We start from the raw sequence: 12,182 nt of genomic DNA, 5'->3' as shown, positions 1-12,182 counted from the left end.
CTTGGTTTTCGACTGTGCCATAGCTCGTATGGAGTTTTGGTTGTTGCCTTGGAGTGTAATCTGTTTTGTAAGTAGGTGGCCGTTTGTGCTGCTTCTCCCCAATATTTTTCAGGGAGTCCAGAATCAGTCAACATGCATCTGATCATTTCAGTCAGGGATCTGTTTTTCCTCTCTGCTACCCCGTTCTGCTCTGGAGTATATGGGACAGTCTTTTGATGTTCTATTCCTAGGTCCCTGAGTGTATTCTCAACTTGAAACCCGGTGTACTCCCCACCATTATCACTTCTGAGTACTAATGGTTTTCTGTGAAATTTATTGCTTACTTTGGTAACATAGTCCTTCAGCTTGTCGAATACTTCTGACTTATTCTTCATTAGGTATGTCACTGTGAACCTTGAGCAGTCGTCTATAAAAGTTAATATGTATTTATTTCCTCCTGGGGTGGTTGTTCTCATAGGCCCGCATACATCTGTGTGTATTAGGTCGATCGGTCTTGTTGCTCTGCTTTCACTTGCCTTTGGTGGGGTTACTCTGGTGGCTTTGGCCTTGATGCAGCATTCACACCTTAGCGTGTTTGGGCAGCCTGTTAACTTGAAGCCTTTCGTTAAATCCCGTCTGGCCAGCTCCTGTATGCTGTCGGGGTGCCTGTGGCCCAGACGTCTGTGCCATAAATGAATACAGTTCTTGTGTTTATGTGTGCAGAGCTTTGTTTCTTGCTCAACAACATCAAGTTCATAAAGGTGCTTGCCCGCTTTAGCTGTTGCTATCACTCTTTCCCCATCTTGGATAGTGCATTGGTCACCTTTAAACGTTGTGGTTAGTCCTTTGCTTGCCAGTCGCCTGACTGATATAAGGCCGCCATTGAGTCCGGGAACATACAATACATCCGTCATTGGTATTTTTAACACTTGTCCATCCTCATTTTTACAAGTGACTATTCCATGTCCTGTTCCTTCAGCAGTTGTGCAACTCCCGTCTGCAAGATATATGGTTTCTTTCTTGTCACGATTGAGCTCTACAAAGAATTCTCTATCGTTAGTCATGTGACTTGTTGCTCCAGAATCTATATACCATTTATGGTTGGTGACAGCATCTGTCACTTTAAAAGTTCCGTGCCACGCTGCTTGGTCGTTGTTTTTCATCATGGTTATGAGTGCCTGATTGGGATCTTTTTCCCTCTGCTCATTCCTCCACAATGGACAGTCGCGCTTGAAATGTCCAGCCCTGTTACACCGGAAACATAGTTTGGCCTTCCAGTTTGGCATCTTAGTGTCTGTTGCTTTAAGTGCTGCTCCTGTATCGCTCTCTTGCCTGTGAGAAGTTTGCTCCTTTCTGCGCTTGTATTCATCTGAAAGTCGAGATTTCACTAACTGTAATGTGAGTTCTGCTTCAGATCTTGTCTCTAATGCATTAATCAGAGGGTTGTATGACTCTGGCAGGCTGCATAAAAGTATTGCTGTCACATGGTTATCTTTGATCTCCTCTCCGAGGTCCCTGAGTTGTGCAACAATCTCCAGCACGCTTCTTATATGTTCTTGCATATCCCCTTCTGGAGTCAGTTTTGACTGGTACAGCTTCCTTAGTAAATATAACTTGTTGTTTAAGCTAGAGCTCTCATGTAATCTACGGAGTGCATTCCACATACCTTTGGCAGTATCTTCCCCTTTTATGTGGATAAGCTGTTCATCTTCTACCAGTAGGGCTATTGTGGCTCTTGCCTGTCTGTTTTTCTTATCCCACTCCTGGTTGTCTACATCCGGCCTGTCTGTGGTGAGGACATCCCATGTGTCATCTTTGCTCAGCAACATCTCCATCTTGAACTTCCACATCTGGTAGTTGTCACTATTTAGCTTAGTGATCCCCAGTTTAAGATCCCCGCTGCTAGCCATGATTAATGTACCTTGCTCGTATTCCAAGCGCCTGGATACCTCAGAGCAGATTTCCTCCGCAGCTTGATCAAAGATGGTGTGCAGATGAAGACTAGGCCTCTGTTCCGGCTGTCTGATGATTCACGTTGTCTGGGCCCATAACCTTTGTTGGCTGGTGCAGATGATGCAAAGAATAATCAGACATATATGGATGGCTGTAGTTTACATGGATTCATTTGTATTGAAGAGACATACAGCAGAGAGCATGGTGCTCATGTTAGCACACAAGATATAGAAGAACAGCAACCATAGATAACAGGAAAAATGCAGTAACAGATAGTTAACACAAGAACATTATGATAGAGTATCTGTGTATAGTGACATCTAGTGGTCATACTCCAAATACACAGGGAAATAAACCAAGCAATGTATAACATAGCATGAAACAATGTTCAGTCTCCAACACTAAACCCTATAGAGAATCTGTGGGGCATTGTCAAGAGGAAAATGAGACACCAAACCCAACAATGCAGACAAGCTGAAGGCTGCTATCAACGCAACCTGGGCTTCCATAACACATCAACACAGGCCGATTTCCTCCATGCCATGACGCAATTCATGCAAAAGGAGCCCTGACACATTATTGGGTGCATACTATACTGTACATTGACATACTTCTCAGTAAGCCAACATTTCTGTATTACATTTTTTATTGGTCTTATCTAATATTCTAAAATTAACTTTTTGATGATATTTTAACCACTTCCCGACCTCCTCATGTACATTTACGTCGCCAGAATGGCACGGACAGGCACAATCACGTACCTGTACGTCCTCTGCTAGACGTGGGTGGGGGGTCCGATCGGGACCCCCCCCCGGTACATGCGGAGGTCGGGTCCGCTCGGAGCGATCCGGGACGACGGCGCGGCTATTTGTTTATAGCCGCTCCGTCGCGATCGCTCCCCGGAGCTGAAGAACGGGGAGAGCCGTGTGTAAACACGGCTTCCCCGTGCTGGCGCATCGATCGCGTCATCCCCTTTATAGGGGAGACACGATCAATGACGTCATTCCTACAGCCACACACCCCTACACTAGTAAACACATACACAGTGATCCCTAACTCCTACAGCGCCCCCTGTGTTTAACTCCCAAACTGCAACTGTCATTTTCACAATAAACAATGCAATTTAAATGCATTTTTTGCTGTGAAAATGACAATTGTCCCAAAAATGTGTCAAAATTGTCCGAAGTGTCCGCCATAATGTCGCAGTCACGAAAAAAAATCGCTGATCGCCGCCATTAGTAGTAAAAAAAAAAAAAAAAAAAAAAAAACAACTATCCCCTATTTTGTAAACGCTATCAATTTTGCGCAAACCAACCGATAAACGATTATTGCGATTTTTTTTACCAAAAATAGGTAGAAGAATACGTATCGGCCTAAACTGAGGAAAAAAAAAATGTTATATATGTTTTTGGGGGATATTTATTACAGCAAAAAGTAAAAAATATTGCATTTTTTTCAAAATTGTCGCTCTATTTTTGTTTATAGCGCAAAATATTAAAACCGCAGAGGTGATCAAATACCACCAAAAGAAAGCTATTTGTGGGGGAAAAAAGACGCCAATTTTGTTTGGGAGCCACGTCGCACGACCGCGCAATTGTCTGTTAAAGCGACGCAGTCCCGAACTGTAAAAACCCCTTGGGTCTTTAGGCAGCATTTTGGTCCGGGGCTTAAGTGGTTAAGTTAGAGATGCAACTTTTATATCAACCATTCACACAATGATTAAACAAAGCTGAAGATGAAGAATCTTGTTATTCTCTAAGCTTCCACCTGAGCGTTACGTTACTCGTTACCAGTTATGTAAAACTCATAAAAGTACATGAGCTTTTATTTTGTGCAGAATTGGGTGTTTTTGGCCCCTACTGACCACTGGTTTTCAGGAGATCCCAGTTAAAGTGTTACTAAACCCCCAACAGTAAAATCAGTCTGTGTATGCAGTAAAGCAGGGGTGCCCAACCTTTTGAAGAGCGAGGGCCACTTAAGCAAAATGGTAACCGGTCGCGGGCCACAATGAGCAGAGCGAGAGGATGACAGGTGCGTGTCCACGGACACAGCCCACTCTACTCTATGGTCCCTCTGATCCAATCTGCCCAGATGGAAGGGGGCAGATCCCTTTCTATTTTTTTTATTAGGTAGGCGGGTGTAAACAGACACAAGCCTGTTTACATCTGCTGCTTCATAGAGGTAAATAGTGAGTCCGATTGGGTTGAACTGATCATGTGAAAGGGGCCCAAGGCTGCTTACCTTTAATAACAGTTTTCCATTCACTCACTCAGGTATCGCCGGCTGTTGCTGTCACAGGCAGAGTGCATTTGGTATCACTCCGCCTGTGACAAGAGTTGGCGCAATACAGGAAGCATCAGCTTATGTGGATCTGCTCCACAGCCACTTGCTTCCTTTACCAGCGGTTTCTTTTTTTTTTTTAAATACATACATCTTTATACAAAAAGCATGTTACATAAGTTTTAAAGTGCACATTATTCCCATAACCAACCCTCCCCTCCCCCCTCCCCTCCTATCATCTTATTTGTACCTTGCACACAACCACTATCTCTACTACAGTATAAACTTTTTCTTCCGGTTAGATTTATCCATTTCATCTGTAACGTGCAGCTCTCTCTCTCTCCATTTTCTCTCCCCCCCATCTGGCTACTCTTCCGATCTAAATTCTTTTCCCCTCTCTAGGGTGGACACCCCATTTTGCTCAACCATGGCTCCCACAGTATTTTACATTTATTAAAATTCCCACACCTAGTTAAAACTACTTTTTCTTTCCATATTGTCATATTTATCACATTGACCCATTCCGCTGCTGTAAGCGCTTTCTGTGATTGCCAGTTTTGTGCTATCAATTTTCTAGCCTGGAACAGACACCTTCTAACCGCTACTGTGATGCCCCTTTGCTCTTTGCCTCTTTGGGGTGTAATAAACTCTGAACTAAAAATAGATGGGATACTCTTTGTGATGGGGCGAGTGACACCGATGTCCCTAGCTCCAATATCCGTTCCCATTGTTCATTTGTTATGGGACCTACATCCTCCTCCCACCTTTGTTTATTTTTTCCCCAATCTCCCTCCCCCTTTGGACCCATCGTTGATCTGCTCATATAATTCTGAAATTAGGCCTTTGGAAGTCCCTGGCATAATTAGCCTTTGAAAATGGGGAATTTTTTGCCATCTCACCGGATGCACCAGCGGCTTCATTCACAAAACTGCTGCTCTGGGATGGCGGGTCAGCAACTTGTGATCTGGGCTTGCCAATCTGCCATCCCAGAGAAGAAGGTCAAGGGCCACATCAGAGGGCTCCGCGGGCCACTGGTTGGGCACCATTGCAGTAAAGCATGCTTGTTATACTCATTGTGGAACCTAATGGGTTAATCCTGCATGCTGTGTAAAAATGCTGTTTGATCCGCTTTGGGGGAAAATGTTCTGTTGTCCCGTTTACCATTATCATTGAAAGTGAAAGAAAAAAAAATCACACATTTTGAGTTGTTTCCAAAGAAGTAATAGAGGGAAAAACTTGTAATAGAGGCACTAGTTCTGGTGACCTGGGGGGGGGGGGGGGGGGGGGTCACCAAGGAATTCCCTTAATTTTCAGGGATTTCCTCTCACTTCCTGTTTTGCTATGGTTCAGGAAGTGTAGGAAAATCTCTGCAGTGGGTGAAAAAAAATAAAAAAAAATAATAATATTATATAAATCAGATGGAGGGTTATAACCCTCCCTTACTCTATCCAAAAAAAAGTTCTTCCCATAGTTTTATTTTGAAGCAGAGTTCGACTCAAAAGTGGAACTTCCACTTATCTGTCTCCTTCCCCTGTTTTTGACAGGTACCATTCCCCACTCCTAGGAGACAGGGCCACGGCCCAGTCTCTTGGAAGTTCAGCCCTCTCCTCTGCCACCGGACCAATGAGAAAGCGCAGTGCGCTTCGTGCATGGGCAGTAGGGAATCGGGTTTACTGCCAGGTTCTCTTATCAGGCATGGCAGTGCACCTGAAAGCCGATCCGAAGATCGGATGGGGTGCCAACATCGTGGGCTCCCTGGCAAGGTAAGTGTCCAAATGTTAAAAAGTTAGAAGCTGCAGTATTTGTAGCCGATTACTTAATTTTTTGTGGGGGTCTGGAACTCCTCTTTAAAGCCACGTTCAAACCAAAAATAAAATAAAAATAAATAATTAAAAGACAACAGCTATAAATACTGTAGTGTCTGACTTTTAACATTAAGACACTTACCTATCCAGGTATCCCACGATGCAGGCGCCGACATCTTCAGTAAGGGAAACAGGAAGAGGTGTGTGTTATCCCCGTCCCCCCCTGCTGCCACATTTGGGCACCTTTTTCGGAGGGGGGGGGGGGGACAAACAAGCAGCGCTTCCCCTTTTGTGTGGAGCATCGCTCTAAAGTGATACTAAAGGTTCACAAATTTCTTTTTTTATACAACAATATGTCATACTTACCTCCACTGTGCAGTTTGTTTTGCACAGAGTGGCCCTAAAAGACATCTTCTGGGGTCCCTCCTCGCAGATAACCTCATCTGGGAAGCACTCTCCCAAGAGGGTTACCTTGCGGGCACACCCCCGTGCCCAACATTTGGCATCCATAGCCGCAGAATGCAGGACTTGGCCCCGCCCACCACATCATTTGATTATATTGACAGCAGCGGGAGCCAATGGCTGCACTGCTATAAATCTATTCAATCAAGAGCTGAGAAGACCGGGCAGAGAGACTGCCCGGGACATTCTAGGGCTCAGGTAAGTAAAAAGTGGGGGCTGGTAACCGACAGAAGTTTTCTTCTGAGGGTTTACGACCCCTTTAAGGTTGCAATCACAATTGACAGCCCATAGACTCGAATGGGCTTGCCTGTTGCACGCCAACAAAGCGCAAGTTCCATTTTTCGACACTGAGCTGACCACGCTTGGCAAGTTTGTAGCGTGACTGCTACCCACGTTTTAAGAAATAATGGCATCGCAAGCATGACGTTTCCATATCGCTCAGGTGTGACGTGATGAGGCCAAACAGGCACCAATCTGTTCCTGCTAGGTGTGACTGGGTCATTGGCAGGTTGTGAGGGGTGCCCGAGACATGGCATGTATGAGGTGGAGGGAAGAATCCACAGGTATACTATAGAAAGCCTGCCCCTGTAATGTTCTCTATAGAAGACGTGAAGAAGAGACTTCCTCTTACCAGCCCCAGGAAGGCAGCGCACATGACGGTGGTGACACAGCAGCGCATCCCCCGGCATTGCTGCCCTCCGGACACCAGGCGCACTTCATCCTCGGCTCTGCTCCTCGCCCCCTCGTCCTCCAGCTCCTCGGCTCTCCGCCTGGCCGGACGCTTCTCAAACAGCGTGTCTTCCTCCTCCTCGTCCCCGGCCTCGTCGTCACCCGCCCGTGCAAAGCGCACCTGTTTCTTCTTCTTGCCGTTCCCCATTATTTCCCCTCTAGTAAGCGTGTCAGATCAGTGCTGCGGCCTCATGTCTAGCCCAGGATCCGGCTCCGGCCTTCTTTCTCCGGGAACAACCCGGATGTAGCAGCCGAGCAGTGACAGGCCGGGTGCACCTGGGAGGGAGGAGGAGCGGGGAAAGGCGGCCCTATCATTTTATTCTTCCCGGTTTTCGTGTGTCCTGAGTGTCCTCGGCTGGCGGCCTCTGCTTGAACGCCTGGCGGTTCCTCACACACCTTATAGCAACGCACTGACCCTTCTCTCACAGAGCTGCCGCCACTTCTGACTGACACGGCAAAATCTAGTCTATGGGGCGAAAACCACTTGTAATCTGCCAAAAGAGGAGCTCATGCACTTTTTTTGAGCGACAGGTGGTTTTCTTCAGGCGACAGGACACTCATATGAGAACAGGGGCCATTGAAATTTGGGGGATTTGGCTTGTTCAGCATTTTAGAGCTTAAGGCCCGGTTCACACAGGGGCGACTTAGCCGCGCTCCATTCTGTATAATGGAACCATTCTAATAGGAGTGACTCAAGTCGCTCCGACTTAGAAAAAGGTTCCTGTACTACTTTGGGGCGACTCCGGATTGGGTTGCATTAACTTCTATACAGAAGTAATTTTGCAAGTCGCATTGTTAGGGGCAGCTTCAAAGTCGTCCGACTTTGAAGCCGCCCCTGTGTGAACTTGCTCTAAGGCTGGGTTCACACCTCCGACGAATGCGGCTCGCAGCAGGGGTTTCGTGCATCCCTGTTCCGCTTTTCAGGGACGAATCGGGGCTGGATGTTTGCATGATTTCGGCCCTGAAATGGAGCCAAAGACGCACGGCACTCCTGTGCAAGCCGCAACTGAGATATGTGAACCGGCTCCATAGAGAGCCGGTCACAATCTCCTGTCATGTGAATTGCATGTGGGGCAATCCGCATAGGTGTCAACCCAGCCTTAATCTGAAAATCACTCAGGTGTGAACGTGGCCTCAGGGATCGCTATTCAGACCGCCCAAATGAACGAGCCCTTATGAGCATTTAACCACTAGTGGACAGCTCACCGTATATATACTGCACCAGGGTGGCCGCTCTGTGCCAGATTACATACCTAGTATGTGATCTGACACGTCTGGGGCGCACGAGACCCATTCCCGCTGTCATTGGACACAGCAGAAGCTAATCAGTGGGTCCGGCGATCGTTTGGGAGACAGGCAGAATGCCGATCTATGTAAACAAGGCAGATCGCTGTTCTGTGAGATGGGAATGTATTGATCCTGTGTTTCTGCTAAGCAGGGACACAGATCTTTACCATCCCCCACAGTTAGCAAGCACTCCCTAGGGACACATTTAGGACTAGTCCACACGACATGCAGTCCAGTGCAGGTTTTTTTCTGCAACAAATACACATAGAAAGTAGGTAATATGGTTTTCAATGGCATAGTTCTTACCAGTTCCAAAAAAAAAGTAGAACATGCTGTGTTTTTTCCCTGTACTGGAATGCATCAAAAATGCACTGAACATACATTTCCTTATTTTAGGTTAAAGGGGTTGTAAAGAATTTTTTTTATTATTTTTAAAATAACAAACATGTTATAGGATGTAAAGAAACCTGCGCTAGGATGTCAGAAGTCTGAGGCTGCTGCCTTCCTAAAAAGACTATCCCCTCGGGGACAGGATAAATATGTATGAATGAGTAGGAATAGTGGCGCTGCCTAAGTGTATGCCTGTGTCTGTGTGGGCCTGCTAATGGTCCACTCAGAACAGAGTCAACTGTGGAGTAGCCCAATATACTCCGTTGGACTAAATGGATACTACGCTGATAGTAGTTCCAAAAACTCCACAGGAACTAAAGAGCAACCACTCTGAGGATGTCAGCTACACTTAAAGTGCTCTATGGGTAAGTCCTGACGCTGGACATCTACAGAGGTGTAAAGAGGGTATGTTACTAGACAATGAGACACCTTAGGTACCAGGGTGCATCTGAGTTTGAACAAGAGGTGCTGTCTCTATGTAATAGCAATACCAGATGTGAAGTTCCTAAGTATAAGCGATTGCTTATATGGGGAACATTAATATGAGACGGATATCATGTATAAATATATGTCGCTGAAAGATGTATCAGGTTGTGAATGGATATATACCAAAGACCATCAATATTATATACATCACATTAAGTATCAGCAAGATGTGTAAAAATTGCACAAATCCCAGTGTCACCAATCCAGCCTGTGGTTAGGTCGGGCAAGTATGCTCAATATTGTCCGTGACCCTAGAATGTGAAGGAAAAAACTGATGGTATATAACAGCCTGTATGTGTCACATATATAGTCCATACATGTCCATAAATCATTAAGCATGGGAAATACAGAAATCCTGGAAATGCACTTGGAGTCCGATAGCAGAGTATAGATGTGGTAAAGGGGTGCTCCTACGACACACTGCGTCGTGATCCCGGTGCTCCCCTCAGGGTTCCCCACTCACCAGATAGAAGTCCCCTCTTGGGGTGGCGTGCATATATTGTGGGGTCCTATGTCCGTTGATCCGCTCCTATCCTTCCTCCAAAGAGAGATGTCAGGCTCCCGATATTCCCAAGACTCTGTTTCCTCAAAAGAAAAAATCCAAGAGCTCCAATGGTGTGATAAAGTATGAGACCACGTAGTATAACAAAAATAGTGGTATTTATTGATTGATAAAAATAAATGAATATATATATTTATAACCTGCTGTAGAGCTGGCTACTGCAGCGATGTAATAGTACCAATAGCCACGCTACTCCAATGATGGAGTGTGCGGATGAGGGTAAAAAAATCAAATTTTAAAAGTCCATAATATGTGGCAAATGTAAAAAACAGAAAATAAAGAATAAAACCAAAAAAATATAATAGTCACAAGGTCCGTGGTATACAGCGGGCAGCGATACAAGCTTTAGGTGAGCAGCGTGTATCAGCACTGGCTTGTCTATAAGCCCAACGTGTGCTGCCTAGGTGTTTTGGCGTGCGCTCCAACCAAAACCACCAGCCGTAACCCGGAAGTGCCGTAACCCGGAAGTGACGTAACACGTGACGTAACGTAGCCTGACGTACGTTTCGAAATCTGGTTCGTCTTCTGAGGCTTGTCGTTGTAACGTCAGTTCTTGGTATTTATGGGAGTCGCCACGCCGCAGCGTACCACCCACCCACTGGGGGCTCAGCCAATGATCATATCCCATTAGCACACAACGGCCAATAGTCGGGCAGGGATGATCGGGGATAGATGAACCCTGGGGGTTATTATATATCCGCGGCTCGGCGTATCCCATTTAAATACTCACAAAATGAACTGTGCAAAGTATGATAAATCTATGCCATATTATTTGACAAGGTGCAACTAGTGACATCTAGTATGTGGAGAGAGGTTACTATCAAGATGTATGTAAGACTATTGGGACAGTTCCAACCTATGGGGATGTTGTTGTATGCATATTATTTATTATGCATTATGCATAATAAATAATATGCATTATGCATTATGGTATTATGCATTATGGTATTATGCATTAAATGCATTATGCATTATTTTTTAAACCCGTTTGTTTATACCGTGAGTCATTTATCACGTTCTCCTCTTTGTTGTTGGCAAAGAATTTCTTTAAGTTGATTTTCCTTAGAAATTTCTGAAAATCAATATAGACCTCGAATTGGTCCAGGGGCTTGTCAGGGGCATATTTTAGCCCAAGGTCTAAGATTTTTATTTCCTCTGTGGTAAGGGCTACCCCGCTTAGGTTAAAAATACCCCTACCTAATGGTCTATATTGATTTTCAGAAATTTCTAAGGAAAATCAACTTAAAGAAATTCTTTGCCAACAACAAAGAGGAGAACGTGATAAATGACTCACGGTATAAACAAACGGGTTTAAAAAATAATTCCATTTTTAACCCTACTAATCCTGGGAACCAATGTGTGATTGCTTTTAAAAAAATGGTGGAAAATGATCTCAGAAAATTGGAGAGAAAGATTAACAGGAAGAGCAAAAGCACATGGAAAACAATTAAAGATATCGGGAACAAGCACGAAGTGGTCATCCGTCCGGCGGATAAGGGGGGGGGGCCTAGTTATTCTAAGCCTTAGTGACTACGAGGAAGAAATGAAGAACCTTCTCTCAGTACCCAATACATACCTAAAACTAAATGGCAACCCCAAACACAAATACCAAAGGAAGCTTGAAAAATATGTTGGAAAGGGAAAAGATATAGGAATACTCAGTGGAAAAGAGGCAGAATACCTCATCTCCAACTCTACAAAGACGCCGGTCATATATTACACCCCAAAGGTCCACAAAAACATGACAAAACCACCTGGGAGGCCAATTATTAGTGGTATCAACTCTATCTTTTCACGACTAGGAGAGTACCTAGACACCTTCCTGCAACCGTTGGTCAAACAAGGAAAATCGTACCTTAGAGATAGCCTCCAACTGATACAAGAACTTAGAGAGGTAGAGGGAGTGGACAACCTGGTGCTAGTCACCATAGATGTCAGCTCCCTGTACACCAGTATTGAGCAGGAAGATGGCATCTTGGGGGTGGCCACAGCTCTGTATGAAAAGACCACATACAGACAAGAACAGATACAATATATACTGGAAGGGCTGAAACTTGCGATGGAGTGTAACCACTTTTGGTATGCTAATGAGTATTACGTTCAAACCAAGGGGGTGGCAATGGGGGCACGGTATGCCCCCAGCGTTGCGAACCTCATGATGAACGTATGGGAGGATGAATACATCTACAACGGGAATCATCAAGAAATCATGATGTACCGTCGTTATATCGATGACCTTCTCATCCTCT

At 45.1% G+C, this 12,182-nt stretch overlaps 1 protein-coding gene across 1 annotated transcript in view; it reads right to left on the bottom strand.

Moving 5' to 3' along the window:
• The window catches only part of MFSD4B (major facilitator superfamily domain containing 4B), a 35,450-nt gene extending 27,806 nt beyond the window's left edge, over positions 1-7,644 (bottom strand). Inside the window, exon 1 of the mRNA XM_040350248.1 lies at positions 7,111-7,644. Within this exon, the coding sequence (XP_040206182.1) occupies positions 7,111-7,356 (246 nt within the window). The 5' untranslated portion in view covers positions 7,357-7,644. The remainder of the gene's footprint in view (positions 1-7,110) is intronic.
• Positions 7,645-12,182: the final 4,538 nt, after the last annotated feature.

Source organism: Rana temporaria, chromosome 4 (genome assembly GCF_905171775.1).
Source record: "Rana temporaria chromosome 4, aRanTem1.1, whole genome shotgun sequence".
NCBI lineage: Eukaryota > Metazoa > Chordata > Amphibia > Anura > Ranidae > Rana > Rana temporaria.
The sequence above is the reverse complement of the archived record's forward strand: the minus strand, read 5'-3'. Positions and strand labels throughout refer to the sequence as shown.